Source organism: Lathamus discolor, chromosome 1, assembly GCF_037157495.1.
Source record: "Lathamus discolor isolate bLatDis1 chromosome 1, bLatDis1.hap1, whole genome shotgun sequence".
In the NCBI taxonomy this organism is placed as follows: domain Eukaryota; kingdom Metazoa; phylum Chordata; class Aves; order Psittaciformes; family Psittacidae; genus Lathamus; species Lathamus discolor.
The window spans coordinates 7,409,307-7,431,317 of record NC_088884.1 but is presented as its reverse complement, the minus strand read 5'-3'; the positions used below and the strand labels follow the sequence as shown (position 1 = coordinate 7,431,317).

Below are 22,011 nucleotides of genomic sequence, written 5' to 3'. Positions count from 1 at the left end.
GATCTCAGTTACATCATTCCAGCCCTCACTGAGATCAGCTATTGACTTGAAAGGCCAAGGCTCTTTGGTAAAGCAGCATGACTTTCCTGTTCAAGATAAATATTTCTTCAGTGCAAGGTTTTATTTTTTCAGTTCTCATGGCAGGCTGTAAAAGTGAACCTGTGGAATTTAAGTGACTAATTACAAGAAGTTCTTATTATCCAGATGACTTGTCAGCCATAATGTGCAGTGATAGTAATCCTAATTTTTGAATAAGGATCAACTGGATCAGATTCTTCAAAATATTGTACTCTTCTGTAAAGCGGGGGACTGTTACCGTTTTTACAGACAAGAGCAGTAGTGTTCACCCTGAATACTACTGCTAGTTATCTGAGGCTGATTCATACAGAACAGAAGTGTCAACAGACCATCTGGAGTTTCACATTCCTTACAAACAGCAAATTCATCACCATTCCTGTTAATGATCACTCCCACCTAAAAATTATTCATTCAGAAAGTACAGGCCTTTTCAGTCACCCGTCCCTATCTCCTATGTTCTACAGAAAGTAGTATGAGATGAGGGGACTGGAGCACCTCCCGTATGAAGACAGGCTGAGGAAGTTGGGGCTGTTCAGCCTGGAGAAGAGAAGGCTGCATGGAGACCTCAGAGCAGCCTTCCAGTATCTGAAGGGGGCCTATAGGGATGCTGGGGAGGGACTCTTCGTCAGGGACTCTAGTGACAGGACAAGGGGTAAAGGGTTAAAACTTAAACAGTTTAGATTGGATCTAAGGAGGAAATTCTTTCCTGTTAGGGTGGTGAGGCACTGGAATCGGTTGCCCGGGGAGGTTGTGAATGCTCCATCCCTGGCGGTGTTCAAGGCCAGGTTGGATGAAGCCTGTGTGGGATGGTTTAGTGTGAGGTGTCCCTGCCCATGGCAGGGGGGTTGGAACTGGATGATCTTGAGGTCCTTTCCAACCCTAACTATTCTATGATTCTATGATTCTATGAGTAGTGGATGAAGTCCATCCCCTTTAGGGCTGAGGAGCAAATGTGGGTTTTACCGGAAGAGTCTTGATACTCAGAAGAGTGCCAGGCTGTGGAAAGAAAAAATACCCAAAACATTAGTATAATGGCATACTCCAATAATATCTTCACTGCTTTATGTTGTTGTCAGGATCACCAAGGGGTTTAGTGCTTTCTTGCTAAGGGGGATAGCAGATGGCTGCAGGCTGAGGAGAGCCCAGAGCTCAGGCTGCCCCTTTCTTACACAGCAGTAAGTGAAATGTGGGTGATGCTGCCCTCACCACTCACAGTGGTTTTAACTCTGAGTTAAAATTCGCAGTTTTTAACTGAGCTACTGCCAGGAGATCATTACAGAGACAGGCAGCTTCTCAGAAATAGCAGCCCAACCAAACATGCGCAGTGGCACTAGGGGAAACACCCAGGAAATTTGGGCTTGAAGTCTTAGGCGCCTGTGGTATCTCAGAAGATCATCTTCCTGGATCGCTCTTGTAAAGAAATGTAGGTTGTAAATCCCACTTGAAAGGGCAATGTAGGCACCAATGTTCTTCCTTGGGAGCTGTTGCTAGTCATTGCTTAACACCACGGTGATGCCATCAAGCTGCACAGAGACACAGTGATACTCTATTGTATTTTGTTTCAGTGTGGTGCTCACCTGGGGCATATTTTTGACGATGGACCTCGCCCAACTGGCAAACGGTACTGCACAAACTCTGCTTCGTTATCTTTCAAGCCAGCAGACAAGAACAACGCCGGAGAAGGCAGTGGTAACAGCAGTCCTGCCCAAACAGGCAAAGCTGAGCTGTAGGACGGAGCAAGGCCTGCAGAAAACTGTGCAGATCCCACACAGCTTACAAGGAATGCTTTCTAAGTTGCCTGCTCCCTTATATCCTGAGAATGTTTAAATGAATGAAAACATTTTGCACCATCCTTCTTCCTCTCCTTTCCAAAACTGAGGCCTTGCCTGCTGGTGCATTTACTATATAATTGGATTGAAAAATGTGTTGACTGACTCCACAGATTTTCTTTTCCTTTCTTTTCTTTGAGATTGCTTTGGGGAATCCTTAAATTAAGAGGCTTTGGCATCATTAGTTATTAGTTTCTTCTTAGTGCTGCGTTACTCTAGGTTTGAGGACTGTTCCTTTTTCTGTGGGAGATGGGACTTGTGTTTATCTCCAGTCTATGGGAAACTTCTGGGCATAAGAAAATCCTCAATTCCTAGCACATCTCTGCTTTGTTCTGACTTGCGAGGCATGCAGCCTTTGGTCATATATATTCAGCCATTTCCCAGCATCAGCCGCACCCTGCAGAAACTTGTAGTTATGGCTGTTCCTTCCCAACTGAGAGAGATGGATGAGATGTAAAGCCCATCCTTTGGCTAATTCACTGCCAAAACTTCAAGGGTGTGGTTGAAAGGATGTAAACATTGTCTGAGCATCTATTTTTCCCCTTGATTTGGTATTTAAATAAAGGTTTTGCCTAGTAAGGCTCACTTCTGTGGGTAACTAATGAGGCTTTGTCTTTTTGTGAGGCCTGTTCAGCAATTGTAACTCAAACCTGAATTAAAGCTGAAATCTGCAGGGGGTAATTATATGGACAAGTTCAGAGATAAACTTGAAAAGTGAAGTAAATGAGGGATGACACTCAGCTCTTTATCTTGTCGGTTGCTACAAGGATTCAGAAACACAACAGTTTCTGCTAAAATGGAGTTTAGAAATGAATGTGGCAGAAAGAGGGAGACCCTCCTGAAGTATTCAGTTTTAAAGATTAGCTGGTCCGGATGCGTACTGCCTACAAAGCCACAGCCTTTAATTTGTGCAGTTGTGGTGCAGGACATGAGTGAAGCGGTTGGTGTAAGAAAAGTATTGGAAAAAAGCCTGTCAGAGCTCCAGAAATTTTCATGTAGCAAAATTTGCTGTCCCATAAGATGTTTTTCACAGCTGCTTTTGCATTCTGTTGAATAACAGTTTGTCTAGAACTGTGCATAATATTGTTCTTTAAGTTATACTATATAGTATTTGCTAACACCACTTTGCCTTTAAGCATTGAGAGACTTCATGAATATAGTATTTACTTCTATTAGCAAACTTTATGCCTAAGATATTTGGATCCAATTTTGTTTCTAGTAGGAGCAAAGCAACCACTGAGTTTTGTGGAAGGAGGGTTGGGTTTTTTATGTCAGTGATAATAAATGTATTACCTAAAATACAAACATCCTTCAGTTAAAGCTACTGTAACAGCGTACAGAATGATCAGAATTGCCTTTTTTTGGCAAGATATGAAAAAAGCGTCCAATACCTTAACAGATGCAAATAAAGATGATAAATACTTAAAGCTAAAACACTCGGGCTCTACTGTAGCGAGCACCTACTCACATGAGTATTCCCCCACATATCATGCAAGGAATTGCTCATTGGCTGCAGGAGAGGTTATACACACTGACCTTTGGTGTTTCAAGGCGGTTGAGTTTCTTCTGATCCCATTGATTTTTAGCAATTTCTTCTCAAAGGACTGCTTTTATCCCTGTTGTTATTTAAATAAAAATAGGTTTTCCCTACTATGTTTTCTGACATACACAGAAAGAAGGCAGCATCTATAAAAATGTGGTACATATACATTGTTTAATTCCAGATTGCTGTTGAAGTGTTATCAAATTTCAGTATATTCCTGCCTTATGTTAAAGAAATATATTACTTAAACTTCAGTATTCAGTAATGTATGCTGTCCTACAGGAGATTTATTTTTACAGGATATGGAGTGCAATGAAATGAGTCAATATGGTGAGGTGTATGTGATCTCTGGGAGTTAGATGATTTAACATAGGAAATGCATTGTTCTCTCTTGTATGCAAACTGTACCGCAGTGCAGTGCAAGGTAAGACAGATTTCCTTTTACTGCTCTTAGAAGATCCTAGTAAGGGCTAGTATTGAACCCTCCAAATTTGATTCAGTCTGGTTATGATCATGACAGAGGAAACTGAGCTGAGCACAGCGTATAGAATAATAGGAGAATATTTCTATATGTTTAAATTTTGCACTGTCTGGATGCTTATAAAAACTGAATGCAAACTCTGTAGTAATAGCAAACTGTATTTTATAATATCTCTGTTGTTACTCAGATGTTTAAATAGCGTACCTTAAAATATCATGTAAGTCACACATGTTATTTATATATACTATATATATATATAAAATTGCACATGGTTTTTATATATATATACATACACACGCGTATATTATCCAAGTATAATTTTAGCCTTCGGTACCTTTTTAATAACTAAAACCTTTCCTTAAGAGGGTTCAATACTTTGAAGAAATCGTATATACATTTTTCAAATTAAATTTCATATATTTGTTGTACACAAATATAAAATAAATTTCTTTATAAATATTTCTGCTCCTCTTCCTTCTGTATCTGGGTTTATCTGGGTTTATGTCAGGTTTTTGCACCCCTAGCTGTAGCACTTCTTAGAGAACTGCTTTTACTTTGCTTAACTTACTGTGGATATTATATACTCAGCACTTCATCTCCATCAGATTTCTGCCAGGGCCCAGCACTGCAGGGAACAAGGTGTCCATATACTTACCTGCTTTTGAGACAAGCAAGCACCCAGGCCCAATAGAGGGGAAAAATGTTTAGAGAATGGCTCAACTTTTGTTTAGTAGACATTTCTGCTGCTTCCAAACAATGGGGTGTGCGTTGTGGTGAGTTGCAGACATGCTGTAGGAGCCCAGCAGTGCCCAGGCTCAGCCTGCAGTGGAGGAATTTGCCTGGAAAGTTGGTTTCTATCAAGGTCTCATCTTCAAGGATGCAGGTTTGGAATGCCCGCAGACAGCAGGTTAATGCCCTGGCCACAGGGTGGGAAAAGCCATTGCAGCAGGGTGAGAACACACGGTAAGTTAATGAACCACTGTGATTCTCTGATCATTGTAGCTATATGGCTTTCGTAGATTTAAGGCACCTTAAAAATAAGCCTTTTCACAAGCTCAATCAGCTCTCATACACTAAAAAAAACCCCATTGTGTGTACGCAAACAGGTTAAAACAGGCCTTACCACAGTGGCTGTAGCATGTATTCCCCATGTGGATGGTGGTTGGCTGACATCTGGATTTATGCAGCAAAGACATCACTCTGAGAAAGGAGAGGGAGCTTCTTGTGAAATAATGCCTTGGCCTCTTATTTTCACTTGCAGGTGAGTGCTGTCTGAAGGCTCTGTCATCTCTCAGGATAAAGGGAACATAAAACTGAAGTACACAACTTGCCTCCGATGGCCCAACACAAGATAGTGATAATAGTGACCCACAGGGTAGGACTTGCCCATACTAGCATGGGCCATGAGACCTTTCAGCCCTCTCAACCGCTGACAAAGGCAGAACTTTCTATGGCCCTAGTTGTGCTCCACTGTATTTCCTCTTCTTCCTCAGCCCCAAAATGGTGCAGTTAAATAAGACAACATGATAAGTCAGTATTTCTGTTGAGGTGACAGTGAAGAACGTGTTGTTATAAACATGATGCCATGGATGTGTTGGTACTCTATTTATTGTACTGAAATATGTCAGTCCTAATTCACTTAGCCTCATTTACCCAACTGAATTTTATAAGCTGTGAGCTTAGAACTTCTCTAACAGAATATGTGAAGTATATTAATTTTTGTTATTCTTCAGTATGTTACAAAATGTCTGTGGTTAATGTCGCCATCCCCTGCTCCATCACCTGTGGTTTGGGAGGGGATGTGAAATACATGGCTAGAGGCTACTTTTCTGGTCCTCACTCAGAGTTTCAAGATCATGCTCTCTCTCTTCCCACCCTTGAAGGAATTTAAGGATGAAAACAAAACAGATGTCCACACTTTCCCGAATTAAAATCAGTGTGCTTTGTACCCACTTGTTTGCAGAACAAATGGCAGAGTGTTCAATGGCACTAGAAGCAAATTCATCAGCTTCCAAATTCAGTAGAATAAGACAAAACATTGCTTAGTTCATTGGCAAGCTGAACTAATAGTTCTTGGTTTATTGACTATTAAAATGAGGCCACCTACAGGTCCCACAATAAACCTGCAAAAATGTTTAGACCTGCATATGTGAATTGCTGCATTCCAGTCTGGCTTGCTCCCGTGTTGTTATAAAGAGAAGTCACACACCACAGGGCCTCAGATCAAAGCCATGACAGCAGTCAGCAACTGTATTATTTCTACAGTCACTTTTTTTAACAAAGTGCAAGATAATACTTCCACACAGTCCGCAATCACTGAAATCACTGAAATAGCCAAAGTCCAAGCAGTGTAGGCATGTGTCATTCTGAAATTCTTATGCAGGCCACCGGTGTAATATTCAATGCATGAAGCAAAAAGATCTCAGTTATGTCCACCTGTTTTGGGGATCAGGACTAGCCTGAGCAGCGCAAATTAAGCAGGAATAGTATACTCAGAAACCCTCCCCAGAGACCTCCTAGGACCTGTAGCCAACCTCCTCAGACCTTTTGCTTAGCCAACACACACCAGCAGAAAAAGAGAAGCAATTCCAGAAAAGAAAGGAGAAGAGGCTTCCAGTTTTGAACTCCTGTTTTATTCACCTCTTATTAGACATCTTGCAAACACTGAAGGCATTTCGCTCTGCAGATGCTTCAGCCAACACATTCTCATTCGGTGTTCTTTTTTGTTTTAGTCCAGATGATACCTTGGTCTAACTTCTTTTAGCCAGGAAATTTTACTGCCTTAATGCAACAGATCTTTTCCATTCCTCCATTTTCAGTTGCTGCAAGGATTTTCTTCTCTTCTGTTTTTCAATAGCTGGCATTCCAGACAGTGGAATATTGTTATTTTCCTTACGTTGTAGCCTGAAAACTGTCTGAACTGCAGCTTCACCTTGTCTTAGACCCCATACTTCCCATTTCTTGTCTGCTTAAGCGGAAGGATTATCTGTTCCACAAAATACAAGCTCTCACCTACTGCAGTACAAGAACCATGACATGGTGAGTGGCCACTTTGCTAGAAAAAGTAGCAATTCTTTGGAAAAAAAAAGAAAATATGTCTTTTATCATCCTATTAAATGGACAGGATGATTTTTGTGTGCAGGCTAGTTAATTCTGATGTTTTTCGAGGCTGCCCTAAAGCCCTTCTTCTTTCCGTCCAGGTATTGCCTCCTCCAGTTTACAGCTTTATTATTGTATGTTTCATACAGATGCAAACATCTGGAGAACATCCTCAGGTATATCTGCTGGGCAGTGAAGAAAATATCTGCTGTGATCTGAAACAGGTTTTTCTTCCCATGAAAGCCCACCCTTGGGACTGGGAAACTTAGAAGATCTGTAATAGTATAGAGATCCTTTCACCTCCAGAACACCACATTTGGCCTGGGCCTGTACCAACCAGCACCCCTGGGGATTTCTTAACTTCACTGAGGGTTTTTTTGTGAAATTAGTTGGTGCTGGTACCTTGTCACTGAAATCACTGTGGCAGTATCCCTGAGAGCCTTGGCGGTGCTGCAGCTGGAGAGGAGATTGAGTTCCTTGCTCTAAGAGCAGTCGGTTTTTATCCAGAGAGCTGTCAGAAGATGGAAGGGCAGCAGAAGGGTGGGGAAGGGGAAAGAGGAATTTGCATTTTGCTGCTTCCTGTTTGCCCATCGTGTTCCCTTGAAATGATACCGATTTCCACCAAGACCACATTTAATTCAGGACAATTAAGTAACACATTGCTATTGCTCTGTTTTCGCACCTTCCTTTACAGGCTGGGGAAGATACTTGCGATCACAGTGTTTTCATACGCCTTTGCTGCCTGAGCCCTGTTGTGCAGGATTTTGAGGAAGCTGAACATTTTATCTTGTTCCTAATTTGAAACAGTTTTAGGAAAACAAAATCTGAAGAGCTTTTTTTTTTTTTTTTGTCTGTTTTAGTAAAGCTGAGAAAATCCTAAGCAATCTCTAGAATTTGTTGTTTCCATGTTGTCGACTTCAGCTTTCGGCTACCACCAGCCTCAGCAGTCACCAGTGACCATGAATTCAGTATCCTCTGTTGATGAATTACAATTTTATCTTTGTTTGGCTGGGGCTTTTAGTAGCCTGCCAACTCAAAACCTTTGCCCAATATATCATTAGAGAGCAAATACGTTCCTGTGTGTATCTGTGGCATGTAAGCAACTCCTACTGAAGCCTGGGCATTCCAGCATCCTGCTGAGGAAGGAAAGCAGTGTCTCAAGTAATTTAGACTGCAGATTTTTCTGTTCAAATAAAATATTTTTTGTTTTTCAAGGTCAGACACTCAGGGCTGTGCAGGTCACAAGACGCCACAGGCTGTTTACTTTGGAAAACAAGGACATCCGTGGTAGGAGGTGCTTTTAGCAACACCCAAATCTAGTGTTTTAAAACAAACAGCAGTCTGGCCAAAGGGCACCTTCACTCATCCTTACTGACACCATGACATAGAGGGAGGGCGTCCAAGAGCTGACTGACATACATGCAACAGGAATGATATTTGGTATTCTCACTTATGAACTCAAATACCTCTAAGCATGTGGGACAACCTCAGATGAGAGGAATAAATATTTTGCACTGACTGCTTTCAGTGTTTACAGTGGAAAGTAATTTCTTGAAAGGCTGAGGCAGTGCCCAGTAGTGGGTTGCATCTACAAGCATTTTGGTCATAGTAGAGCAGCGCTTTTCCTATACCCAGATGCCAAGTGGAATGGTCAGTTTTCCTCCTCCCTTGGGGTATTTTATTTTATCTTTCAAATGGGCCAACTATTTAGGCTATGGAGATTTCTATGAGTCAGATTTCCTTCTAGGTGTTTGGTGGAAAATGAGAAGAAATGAATCTTTGAGGAGTTGATATGGAGTGGCAAGAAAAAAAAAACAGTGTGAAAGGTTCCTACTATTAGTACAGATGGAGGTGCTTTTATATATAGTTTTGCTCCCTTCTGAACTGTATCACAGGCTTGGACTGATCAAGCAGCATGCACAGTTTGGCTTCTCCTTGCTAACTGGCCAAGCTCCCTTCTTCTCAGAGTACAGGACTCATCATGTAGTAGGACAACTAGGCTGAAAACGCAAGGTCTCCTACCCATTATTGAATCCATTCTGGAGAAACCATGTGTCTCCAGCCGTTTCCATCCGTAGCTGAGTGGCCATGCCTGAGTATCTAACACTGTTTTAAAATGTGACTTTCTGTATGTGGATTTCTTTTTTATCATTTTTGACCCTAGCTTTTCACCACAAGCCAAAATTGCCATAGGTAGCTACTTTCCCTTTGTGAAAATATTTGTTTCCTGTTGACGTTTATTTAGTAGATACATTCCACGGGTCATGTTAGAGGGCAAAAATAAAAGTCAGTTTTAGATGATTCAGCCCATTCTTAACCAGCAAAATCATGTTTAGATTAAATGTTAAACTGCAATAAAAATCCACATCTATGTGGACTTACCTAGCGTTTCACAACAGCAGTGAGGATAGGGCACAGAGCTTCCTATTTCAAATGTCTTCAAAACATCCCTTCAAAGAATCTCTATTAGGTGTTAGGAGCATAGAGCCTGTGGCATCCAGTTACACAGTTTTGACCATTTAAGAGAGGTGAATAAAATAGGGTCGGTTTCAGAAGCGTGCTGTGAATGGATTACTGTTTTAGCCCTGAAAATACACATTTCTTCCAGCAGTATTCAAGTGAGGGGAGCAGTTATGCCACCAGTGTAGGAAACACACATCTCTTTTCTCCTTAGATGAATGAGAGCTATCAAACTGAGGGAAAGACTTTCAGTGCCTGACACTGGTAAAACTAAGTGTTTTCTGTAGCGTTACTTCCGATTGACACTAATGCGTATAAGAGGCAAATAGGATGCAGCATCAGTGTAATGTAATAGTCCCGGCACTCCTGATGGCAGCGAATGAATATGGAGAAGCAAGTCCAGAAACCCTAGGAGGGAACCACATCACTTGCCAAAGGCATGTTCCATTACCTTGGGCCTTGCCTAGTAGATACGTTTCTGAAATTAACTGCAGTTTAAACCACTGGTGTTCCAGAAAAAAAGAAAATATGAACTCTACTGCTTTTTGTAAAGGAATTAAAAGGGACAAAATGGCAGAGCTGAGCCACTGGTCCAGGGAACCATCCTTGAGCTGTGCCATGAGGACGGGCATGGAAACCGCTCCTACAGGCAGATCCTAAAGGCGAGGCACCACCTTCTGCTTTCCAAATGCATGCACTGTCCTGGGTGATGCTTAATCAAAATGCGTTTGCCATTATGCAAATCAGAATCTGAACTCTATACCACTCAAACAGCTTGTCCTTACCGAGATCCATTGGTGCAACAGTCAGCTGTAAGAGGCCTGTAAAAGATGATGCTTAAGAGATGCCTTTGAATCAGCTGAGGCAACCACTGCTTTTAAAAGACAGACATTAGCTAAGAATATTCATATTTTGAGAGTACCAGAATAACTTGGGACAGAATGCTCACCTCCAGCTCACAAAGCGTTTTCATGGCTGAGATTGTATTACAGCTTAGAAAATTCATGGCAAAGCCTCCAAGTTTGTTTGAAGACATGCATGAAGAATTATATGGTGAAACGTTTCATTCTGGCTGTGAAAAAAGTTAATTCAAAACAACTAAAATGTCAGCCATAAAGATGTACAACATTTTTCAGGAAGCCTTGTCCACCTTGAACAAATGTTTTCATAAAAAACAGCCTGCCTGTAATAATCACTGTTATTGAAAAGACATCCCAAGGTTGCTGTATGGAAATATGTTAAATACGTTCTGAAATTCAATCTAATATAATTTCAACATTAGAGCTCATTCATAATCCAGTATTAAAAGCCTATGCAATTTTCATGAAATATGTCTGTCTGTGTAATCATGAATGCTGAATATTGTCATGGCTTTCCAGGAATTTTCAACCTCAATGCAGAGGAAAGAAAACTCTTCCAACTGGACTTTTGCACCACTGAGAAGAAATAACAATAACAGCTCTAAACTTAAAATAAACATTTCTGGAAAAATGCTATCTTTTAAAAAGAGGCTGTAGTCTAAATTTCAAGCTACTAGTAATACGATGCTGAGGCTTCGAATGTGCAGATGGTTATAGCTTCTTGCTCTGTGTGGTACTGGGGACAAACAGCCCCAGTAGGAAGGAATCTGTTTACTCACACCTAGGTTTAGAATGCAATCCCTTCAGATGGAGTTGGCTTAAACAGCCAAAATATTTCTGGTTTGAACCCCCAATTTACAATTGGATGTGGCTGTTACTCGGGTTATCAAATCAAGTCTTGCCAATTCTTTCTAAGTAGTACTTGCACACACAGAAGCATGAGGAGTGGGGAAATTCTCTCTCTTGTGTTCCTATTCACTCTTTGATATTTTTCCTTTTTATGAGCAACCTTTTTTTATTAGTGGAATATTGCTGGTTCCGTGGCATAACTTTAAAATGATAGGAAAAATTATACAACTGGGATCTCAATTATTCAGCACAGCCATTTTAATCCTTCATGTTATTTGATCCAGTACATGGTAATATACGTCTTATTTCCAATTAGAATACAATTCTCACTATATTCATCATCTGTTGATGTCTGCTTTTCCATGTGCCAGAGACATGAAAGTCTGTGATTCAAAGGGTGCCATTCAGACTACCTTACTTGCGGACAATTATAGTGTCAGCAAGGCTGCTTGTAGGTTTGATGCCTGTAGCCCAGGGCAGCTGGGAGCTGTTGTGCATTTTCTTTCCTGCAGAGTTTCTCTGACAGCTTATTGCAGAATGGTTCCTCCATGCCTCTACAGCACTGTGCCATTTGTATGAGCAATATTGCAGAGCACATTTGTTTGAGACTGCTCAGCTGCATGTGCCAAAAAGATCACTTTTCACTCCTGAGGGCCTTATACTGCAAACAGCTTCACAGTGCTATATGCTCTGTGACCCTGTGATTTGCTCCCAGAGTTGTCTGGGGGAACAAGGTGGAGGATGAAGCAGAGATGGTGAGAGGAGAGGAGGAGAAGAGAGGAGGGTGGTGGGTGAAACTGTGACAACTGCCTTGATGCACTTAAAAGGTTTCAAGCAGACTGGCCACCTCACAGACTTTAGGGTTTATCCTTGGTCTTTTGGTACCATGAATATGCAGCAGAAAACACGAGAAGACAAAGACTGAAGCTAAGCAGCAGAGTACTAGCAGCTGTGTCCGGGGTTGGGAGAGGAGAGGCTCTATATGCACTGTGTGCCTGCAAACTCAGAGGTGAGGGCTGGGAGCAGATGACTTTTGATGGTGGCAGGACTCCTGTGACACTTCTTTGGAATCAGAGGTGGTCCCACTCCCTTTGGTTTTCTAATATGCTGAACTCACAGAATCACAGAATCCCAAGGGTTGGAAGGGACCTAAAAAGATCATCTAGTCCAACCCCCCTGCAAGAGCAGGGTAACCTACAGTACATCACACAGGAACTTGTCCAGGCGGGCCTTGAATATCTCCAGTGTAGGAGACTCCACAACCCCCCTGGGCAACCTGTTCCAGTGCTCTGTCACTCTTACAGTAAAGAAGTTCTTCCTGATGTTAACGTGGAACTTCCTATGTTCCAGTTTACACCCATTGCCCCTTGTCCAAGCACAGTTCACACATATCTGAGAGCAGAGCTATAGTATTGAAGAGGACTGGTGTTTTCTAGGTCAGGGGGTTAACCTGAGTTAAGGAGCCTGCCCCCAAAAACCCTTAGACCAGGGGAAATGGTGGCAAACAGTGCCTGGGGTAGGGGGACAGATGAGGTACACTGAGAAATCACACAAATGACATCTCGCTGTGTACAGTGGGTTTTGTTCTCACACTTCCAGATGAATGGCTGCTTCCTGTGTATGCGGTTGTCTAAGTGAGACTTCAGCTCTCAAATCTTGCTTCTTTGTCTGTGTCCAGAATGTCCTGACGGATGATCAGGTTACTGTAAGATGATGCTGAGAAGATGGGTAGGGGACAGCAGTTCACAAGGGACCTGGTGAAATTTCCAGACAGGAGGGTTAGTGAAAGCAAGAGACAGAACCTTTCTGTACAACACGGAGTTATCCTGTGGGACTCAGTGCTGCAGAATGTTACGGGCTGCTGGTGAGTTCTGTGCCAGCCTTCCTTTGAACTGTTTTTATCAACAGATTTATATTTGAACTAATCCAATGCTTGTTGCTTCGCAAAGGTGCGGAAGGGCGCAGCTCAGGAATTTGGTAATGATTTTCCTGGACCCTCTTTAAAAATTGTCACCTTGCTAATCTCAATAGATAGCAAGCTCTAAGAGTCATACAAACACTGGAAAAAAACTAGCATCCTTAGGGACACCTTCTTGCAGGGCTTTTACAAGTAGATCAAAAAGCAGATCTATATATTTTTGCAGAAATACTTGAAAAGCATAGTGAAAATACTCCTCCTTTACTCTAGTGGCAGTGAAAAGGGCCTTAACAGCTGTAATATTACATAGCATTGGCATCTTGAATGTGGTGATTACAGGATAAAGAAACTCCAGACTCTGCACCATAAGGTGTTTTTAGGTGTAGCTCCACATTTACACAGAGAACACCTGAGATTTAACTTACGGTTGTACTGACCAGGAGCAAGAAATTTCCCTATGAGGATGTAGCCAGGCTGCGTGCAGCCTCTTTAAAGCTTCAGGAAGCAGCCACATCATTTCAAAGGTAAATAAATGCATCCCTTAAAATTCTTCAAAAGAGAGCAGAGGGCAAAGGCAGTGACTTGCCGCGTGCTGCTGTTTCTGTGGGACCAGTGATCACTGATGCTCAAGACATATCTTTTATGTAGGAGAAAACTAAGGCACAAAAGCAGTCACGAACCATCTGAGGTCAGGCAGGCAGTAATGGGGAGAGTGGGGAACCTTTTACTTTCTGCCCTTGCTTTAGTTCCTGGATATGCATGACCATGCAGAGGAGCCCCTTAATTCCTGTCACTGGGTGCTGTCCTTACTCCCCTGCTACTCAAGGTTGAGCAAGTGGGTGCTGCCTGGGCTTAGAGGAAGGGTGAGGAGGGAGATTGCAGAAGGGGATGTGTGTCAATGGTGACAGCGCTGGTGGGTGGCAGGGTGGCTTTGGGTTTTTAAGGCGAGTACACCTATGGTGAATAGCAGCAGTCACAGAGGATAACTCTTGCAGAGGAGACCGTCACACTGCTGCCGTCATGGGCTCTGTCTTAACAGCAGTGAGAGTTTTACTTCTCACCCAGGAGCCCCAAAGTAGGCATCCAAGCAGCTGAAAAAGAGTATTATCTTGCCTGCTCCACATAGGCTGAGTGTTTCCACTTCCCGGTTCAAGGCCTTTCCCTGCCAGGCGGGCACCCCTTTGCCTGTCCGCTTGCATTTGCACTCAGACATAGGGTGCGTTGACTGGTCCAGGGTCACCAAGCTGCAAAGAAACACTCTCTGTCGGGCCCGGAGCTCTGTGCTCGCTTTCATCACATGGATATGTGTTAACATGTCACTTTAAAGTAGTAAGAGAGATGGAAGAACAGATGAGGAGGAGGGAGGCAGGAAACATATCATAAATCCACAGTGAAGGGGACTCTGAAGTAAGAGAATTAAAGACTCTGGAAAACACGTAAAATTCTGCTGTAGAAAGGGCACTGTCAATGCATCCTGTCAGTGCAGTTTGCTTTTTATTTCCCAGTGTGCAATATGATATAAAAAACGTTCACCTTTATGAGATGAGCCATGAAAGCCTGTATTTCACGAGATTTACTTCTTGTATGAATAGACTTGGTGTTTCCAGACACTGGCGGATATCAGTCGCCATCCTATAAAATGAGGCCACCAGAACATGCAGTCTCCCAGGGACCATCTCTTCCAAGAGCTGTTCCTCACACAAGGGTCTACTTCTCATTTAAGTAGAGCTGAACTGAGGAATGTAGAGTTAAATAAAAAATTATGAGGACAGATCACAGTGAAATCATTCCCCCCCCCCCCAAAAAAAAATCCCATTCATGGCAATCATGAGATATGTGATGATTTGTGCTTTCCCACAGTGCCATTGTAAAAAGAAAGAGACAATTTGAATCCACTCAAGTATTACAGAGTCTCTCAAATACTACAGTTTCTGTAGACATACTGTCCCACTGCAGGAATCTGAAATTCCCTCAACACCCAGGATATTAAGCAGTCTGGGACTTGTACTTATACATCAAGATTGGAAAGAAGGGAACATCCTGGGTTGCCTAAAAATGACTGGTGAAAGGAAAAAATGCCAGCACAACAACCACTGGCCTCTCTGGCAGCCAGCTGTATTCTCGCTCAGCCATCCCCAACGCCTTTTTGGGACTGAACATGTTCCGTGCAGGGAAAAGGCCTCCAGGCTCTGTCCAAAAGACTCATGATGCTCGTGAACAACAAGGAAAAGGATTTAACACTGTGTGAACCACTTCAAACATGATGAAGAATTTCAGTACAGCAATGTATGAGCTGGGACATCCAGCATTGAGGGGGACTTCTTCCTGACATCCAGCATGCCCCTTACTGCACCTCTTTGTCTTACTCATTGCCCACACTGTATGGCCACACGTACCAGTAATGTTGGTGTCAATTGATTGCAAAGAGTTGATTGTGTGGCTTCACGGATGCATGGCATCTGGAAGGTATTCTTACAGAGTTAAGTGCTATGGCATGGGGATATAAAGAAGGATGATCCCATCACACTTGGGCTTCTCTGTGGGGACCAACCAACCAGATAAGTGCACTGCTGCCTTCCCTTAGCCACCCATCTTACCTTACTCTTCTCTTCCTAGAACAATTTGAGAGCTATTGCTGCCAAGACTGTATTTTCATCTCTTTGGTTTCATTGCTAGTCTATGCATAACGTATTAGTGGTGTGAAACGGAAAGGAAGGAAATAGAGGGGAAGCACAAGGAGCAAAGTAAGCATTTTTAGGGAGGTAGAGACTGCACAGAGAAATGCTCATGCATTTCAGTCTCTTTTCAGCCAGGAATTTACCATCCTGCTGTTTTGCCTGACAGTCCCATGTGCAGCACTGCCCTTTCAGGGTTTGCCAGGAACCATGGAGGTTGCGGAGCCCTGGGAGTCAGGCTTGCAGGCACTTGTCCTTCATTGTGCCCAGCTGTGTGGGAGCTGCTTTCGGCTCCGAAGCATTCAAAAAGCACAGATGCATTTCTCTCCAGATGAGCAGGCTGCAATGCACTTGGACTTCCACAGTCTTTTCCCCAGTGATGGCGTGGTAGGAAGAGCCGTTCTCTGCGTGTGATGGCTCACATCCTGCCAGGATTCAGAGGAGATAAGACAGGTTTGGCGTACAGCTTTCTGGGAACTGAGGTGATATCCATCCCGCAAAAAGCTCATCTTCTGTTGGGATAGCACGCACGGCATAACAGCGCCTGTTGTTGTATGCCAGACCACAACAGTGTCTGTGTGTGCAGGAGGACCCACGGCATTTCCAGCCTCTGTTGTGGTAAAGGGCAAGGTCCCAGCCAAGGTCTTATCTGGAAGAGCCAGCAACCCCATGAGCCCCAGGCCTGGCTGAGGTGGGGTGAGCACCTCCATGGGGAGACATGGCACAACCACACCGCAGCCTTTGCCCCCTGCCCCAGTGTCTTCCCTGTGGAGGGCTGCTTGTGCAGCAATCCTGTGGTCTTCTACTGCTGGTAGAGCTGCTGAGGTTATGGCTCAAGAGGATGTGGTTGCAGGCTGGGAATGCCAAGGGGACAGAGGTGCCTCGTGCGTGCCTTCAAGGTCCTCCTGGCTTTTTCTCACCCCTTCCCACATTCCAGGCAGCAGGAGTCTTTCAGGAGCATTGCACGAACGCAGATGTAGCTGGGAACTGGAGCTGAACAGTTTAAAAACCACAGGGCTCCTCACTGCCAACCAGAAACACAACCCGACTGCTTTGTAGGTTGAGTGGGACCCTGCGTGTGGGACCCCAGGCGTGAAAGAGCTCTAAAGAGCCCCAAATGGCTCAGGTCTGAAGTGCCCGGAGGCTGGAGCCAGCTGTGCTCCTTCTGAGACTGGATCTGCCATATGACACGGGGCCTGGGCTGCACTGCTGCTGCGGGACAGCTGGTGGAGAAGAGAGAAGCAACACGGTATTATTTATTTGCCTCTTAATCAGGAAAGTGCATAGCTTCAGTGACCATCAGCAGAGTAATCAAGACACAGTATGACTCACACCGGGGAGCAACAGGTTTGTGGCCTTACGCAGATTCATTCTGCATTTCCTTCTCCTTGGCGTGGTTTCCTTGGCTCCACACACAAAGCTGTGCTTGCAGGGAGGTTTCATATCCTCCAAAGCCACTCAAAGCTGCTTGCTCCTTTGCCAGAACTAGAACCATCCTAAGGTGCTGCTCCGAACCCTCATTGTTGCCAACATATGACAGTAGTGCTGCAATGTTGAGGAAACCCCTTTTTGCTGCGTCACAACTGGAGGCTGAGAAGCAGCAGTGACACTTCTGAAAATCATCTTTGCCTTGAGCCGGGGGTATAGTCCATCATTTACCTATTTGGAGCTATTTTCCAGTTCCTTTAACCTCTTGATTTTGCAATGACTACAGAAGTCCATCTGTGTCGGTGTTTTATGGACAAGCTGTGCTCCCTCTGTGGGAGAGAAACGGAAGAACTCACATGCAGCCAGCCTCTTGCCCGCATGGTAAAAGCTGCTTAGCCGAAATCTCACCCTGATTTTGTTTCTTCAGCTTGGGTGACCTGATTATCAAAGTAGCCATAGATTTGGAGAGGAGCACCCACCAGGTCTGGTGTATGGAGGCCATGAGGGCTGTGATGGGCATGAGCAGCACCACCAGTGACTTGACCTGAGCCAGCCCCTGATTGGGCCAGCCTGGTCCTGCTGGTTGTGGTCCAGGGTGGGCAGGAATCAGCCCTGGGCCCTGGGGTGTGAGCAGGCTGTGGGGCTATGGACGGGCACCAGGTAGACACCCAGGGTGTCAGAAAAGCACGACTGAGCTACTCAAGGGCACCGTTGGGGGGATAGGGGGGAGGTATGTTAAAATGTGCACTAAACAGCATATGTCCTTATGTATGCATGCCCAGTCCACAGCCCCAGTGCAAGAAAGGGAGGGGTTAAGCCACGTAACTCCAAGCATGCTTCATCCTCAGGGATGGGCAGGAGGAGCTGGGGGGGCCTGTTCCCATGTGGGGCTGGAGCAGCTGTGGCCGAGGGTCCTGCCGAGGGTCCCACAGGACTGGGGGGGTTTGCTGACTCCAGCCCCCAGCCCCTTGGCATGCAGCCCAGTCCCAAGAAATATAAACCAAAGAAGCATAAACAGATGATCACATGAAAAATATATCATGATTAGCCAGATAGATCCCAAATGTTTGTTCTGTAAACTGCAGCAGGCAGCACAAGTGTTCACTGCAGCTGTAGTTTCTCATCTTATTTGTGTAAGTGTGCCATTGAGCTTAGATGTGGGCAAAGTAATCTTTCCTTGATTCTCACTAAGCTGCTCCTCTAAGGATATATTATATCAATGTTTGATTCGACCCTTTTGCGACTGGTATTATCCCGTAAACTGATTCTCACTTAATAGAAAATCTTTGCGCATTTTTGCTCCTGGGCTACTTCCTTTTCCCTCTAAAGCCAGTAAAGTGGTTTGTTTTGTGAATGAAAGCTGGATGCCTTTAGCAAGATGGCATTAACACTGACCTCTGCTCATGCATTGAATTCCTGCCCAGCGGGAGGCGAGGTTGGAGGAAAGGGTTAGTTCATTGATGGTCAGAGCCTGCTGTTAACCTGCCTGGAAAGGGAACTGCTCAGAGGGCTTCTCCCTTTCTTGGATTAGCCCAGTGAAGCCATCCTCCTCTCCCTTTAGTTTTAACCATCTGCTAGAAAGATGGCTCTGATTCATCTCAGCTTGGTAGAGATTTTATTTTTTTTAATCTATAAAAGGGCAATACAGTGCGGGGAGGGGGATACACTTCAATTTTCATTTTCCTCTTGCTACTGCCTTTACCAGAGCGGGCTATCTGAATTTCACAGCATGAAACCTTTAGCAAGGACAATGCAAAGAAATCAAAACCAAACTCCTTTAGCCATTTCCCAAGAAATTCAGCACGGTCTGTGCTCTTTAGATCCTAAAATACATCCTGGAAGAGGGATAATCTGGAAAAATAAGATAAATTGTGAAGCTGATTGCCAACAGCCTCTTCTGACAGCTAATGCACAAGAGCTGTTTGGAGGGAGATGGGTCTGTAATTTATGATGCTACTGGACTCTGAAAAGGTATTGTGTAAAAGTAACATCTTTTCATGTGATAGTTTTATCTGCTGAATATCGTGATAAAACCTGTGGTCTGCTTTGTTGGAGCAGGAGAGGACCGGAGTACAAGTCAAACCCCAGAAGGTTCACACAGTGCAATTGGAAAACACGCTGTAGGTTTCCTCTCTCCTTTGTATCTTCGGTTTCCTTCCGAGCCAAGCCAGCATTTGGAAAATCAGCTGCGCCTCGCTCATCTTTACACCATCAACAGATTCATCAGTGAACCCTCCTCCACGTTCTTCCCCCTGCCACTTCAGCTACCAGATTGCTTTAGCTGCAGATGGAGGAGTGACCAGACTGAAAGCAGAGCAAGATGTCCATAGTCCAAATTGAACTGTAGCCATAGCAATGAAAACCACATCATCTTAATTTAGCTCTCCCACCAGTGTCAACCAAGAAGAAATCCACTGAAGCATCAAGAAGAAATACATTAAAGTCAGTGGAATTGCACTAGAACAAGGTTGGTTTCATCGAGATTAGGCTTTAGCTTTGGTGTCTGTTTTATTTGTAAATTGAGCAGATAGAAGCCACTGGGAGATCATTAAATCAGAACTTGGCAATTTTCATTTCCACTTGTTTTTTTGAGTAAAACCATACTTTGTTATCCTTGCCAGAGTCTACAAGGACTAGTTTGAACTACTCTCACCAGCTAAGACAACACTTCTTCTCTATAAGGTGAGCACGTTGGACAAAGCTTATCGATGTAGTTGTTTCTTTTTCTTTTAATTCACCTCCTGACCTTTTAAAATTACTTTACTCAACAAAGGACAATAGGGCCAATCCAACTCCCATTAAAGTCAGCAGGAGTCTTTTCATTGACTTCAGCTGAAGTTGGGCTGAGCCCAATAAGACTAACTTTAAGAGTAAAAAATAGCAACTCATATAGAGCTTTATCTTGCCCCCTATGGCTTGATAACTGACCTCCCATCATGTTCAGTGGGACAGGATCAGGCCTGTAAAGCCAAGTAAAACTATTACAGGCCTAATCCCATAACCCAAAGCTTATGAAGTATTTGCATTTCCTCTTTTTAATCACACAGGAATATCTGAGAACTGTTCATGACTTTATGAATGGGGAAGTGCTTCCAGCTGAACAGATCGGATTCATCTTTGGGTTGCTTTGTGCTCCACAGTTTTCCCTTTTCAAAACAGGGAGATGGCAGTGGTATGGGGCTCAAAGACGACCTCGTGCACCTCCTTCACTCTTCGGCTTTCCTCCTCCATCTTCCCACACAAGCACCATCCTGCTCCTTTGCTGGTACCTTGCCGGGTCACCCCAGCTCCCATCCTCTGTGCCATTTGCTGTCCCAGAAGAAAGTGCCACTGGTCTCCTGTACCTGTTTGTCCAAAAGCAAGCAGAGCAGCACCTGGAGGGGCTCATCTGGGACAGAGTGGTGATGTGGTTGCCTGTTGGTCTGTTGGGAGGAGGTAGCCTGGATTTTGTTCCTTGTTGCACCTTCAGCCTGAGACACTAAACATTTGTTTTCCAAATAATGCTCGAACTGTGCCCTAACATGAGGAAAGTTCCACCAGCTACACAAACGCTCAGTCTGTTTTATGATGTGGATTTTCCAGTGGCTCTGGACGTGACACAAAGCTGATGTTTTTCTCCTCAGTTTTTTCGTGATGCTCTTTTCTCCTTTCTTTCCAATTACCTTACAACAAATGTACACGGAAGACTCCATCTATAGCACACTGGATTGTTTCACCACCAGAAAGGTCATCCGGCAGCTCTTTGAATTGCTGTTAAAATTACCACCTACCGTAAATGCTTGTACGTTTTAATCCAGAGACCCTGGATCACAAATTTTCTTTAGGTTAAAAATAAATCCACTCACTGGCATCTGCAGAGAACATTTTCCAAGGTCAGAAAACTACCCCGCCGTCAGAGTAATTTGTAGCAGCCACCCAGGGAAAGGTGGGCTTGACAACACAGCCATGCTGCGAGACAGGATGCAGCACCACTGCAAAGGAGCAGATGCTGCTCTTCCCTCACCCCCGTGTCATGAACCCTTCTCCTTTTTCAGCAGAATCTAAATTTACCCGGTCCTTTAAATATAGATATATAGTATATGAGAAAAGAGCTCTCAGATATCCTCAGCCTCTCCCTGCATGAGGAGGAAGAGCCCCCCTGACTCCTGACACCGTCAGCCATGGTATTCTCTGCGCCCGCCCAAACGCGCTGCAGCATCAACATCAGTCACTTCAAAGAGCTCTTTCATGTACCACACGTTTTTTTCTCGCGAAGGCCCAAGCCAAAGGCAGATCTGGCTGTCTCTGACTTATTTGGCTCACCACTTGTGTGGCCCCTTGGAAAGGTCTCAGAAGAGGGAGCAAACTTTCCATGTGCTTTCAGCGAGCAGGTGTAAGATATAAAGCTCTTTCTGTCACCTGTTGTTAGCAGTGCAAGGTAATTAATGGCTTTGTGTTGCTCTCAGGTCTGCTGGTTGTACTGAGTGATGGACTCCTGCCCTGCCTGCACTACAGAGAAGTCCTGTTCCTTGGCTGAGACAGGGCATGGAGATGGGCAGTTTCCATTCCTCTCTGCTGAGGCTTCTGCTTATGTCTCAAGAGAGAGCCTACAGACCACACTGCACCAGGGCATGCCACAGTGGGACTTAAAGCATGGCTGGCTTCTCAGCCCTCTACCCCAGCCACTACAGAAATGTGGGCTGCCCCTCATGGTGCCCACCTCTACAAGCAGCTGGGGCCATACCCGGCTTCATCACACGGGGGATGCTCTGGGGAGCTGCCTGTGGCGGGGTTGGCTCTCCTGGGGGCAAT

The 22,011-nt window shown here is 44.2% G+C and overlaps 1 protein-coding gene and 1 long non-coding RNA gene across 4 annotated transcripts in view; both read left to right on the top strand.

The window, feature by feature from the left end:
* The window catches only part of MSRB3 (methionine sulfoxide reductase B3), an 85,300-nt gene extending 80,910 nt beyond the window's left edge, over positions 1-4,390 (top strand). For all 3 annotated transcript variants that reach the window (XM_065681430.1, XM_065681356.1, XM_065681263.1), the window contains exon 7: positions 1,644-4,390. In XM_065681430.1, the coding sequence (XP_065537502.1) occupies positions 1,644-1,808 (165 nt within the window). In that variant the 3' untranslated portion in view covers positions 1,809-4,390. The remainder of the gene's footprint in view (positions 1-1,643) is intronic.
* A 733-nt stretch (positions 4,391-5,123) lies between these two features.
* LOC136006837 (uncharacterized) lies at positions 5,124-19,902 on the top strand. Its single transcript, XR_010609278.1, has 3 exons — positions 5,124-5,192; positions 19,279-19,687; positions 19,842-19,902. It is a non-coding gene; the product is annotated as an uncharacterized LOC136006837 (long non-coding RNA).
* The last annotated feature ends 2,109 nt before the right edge of the window (positions 19,903-22,011 follow it).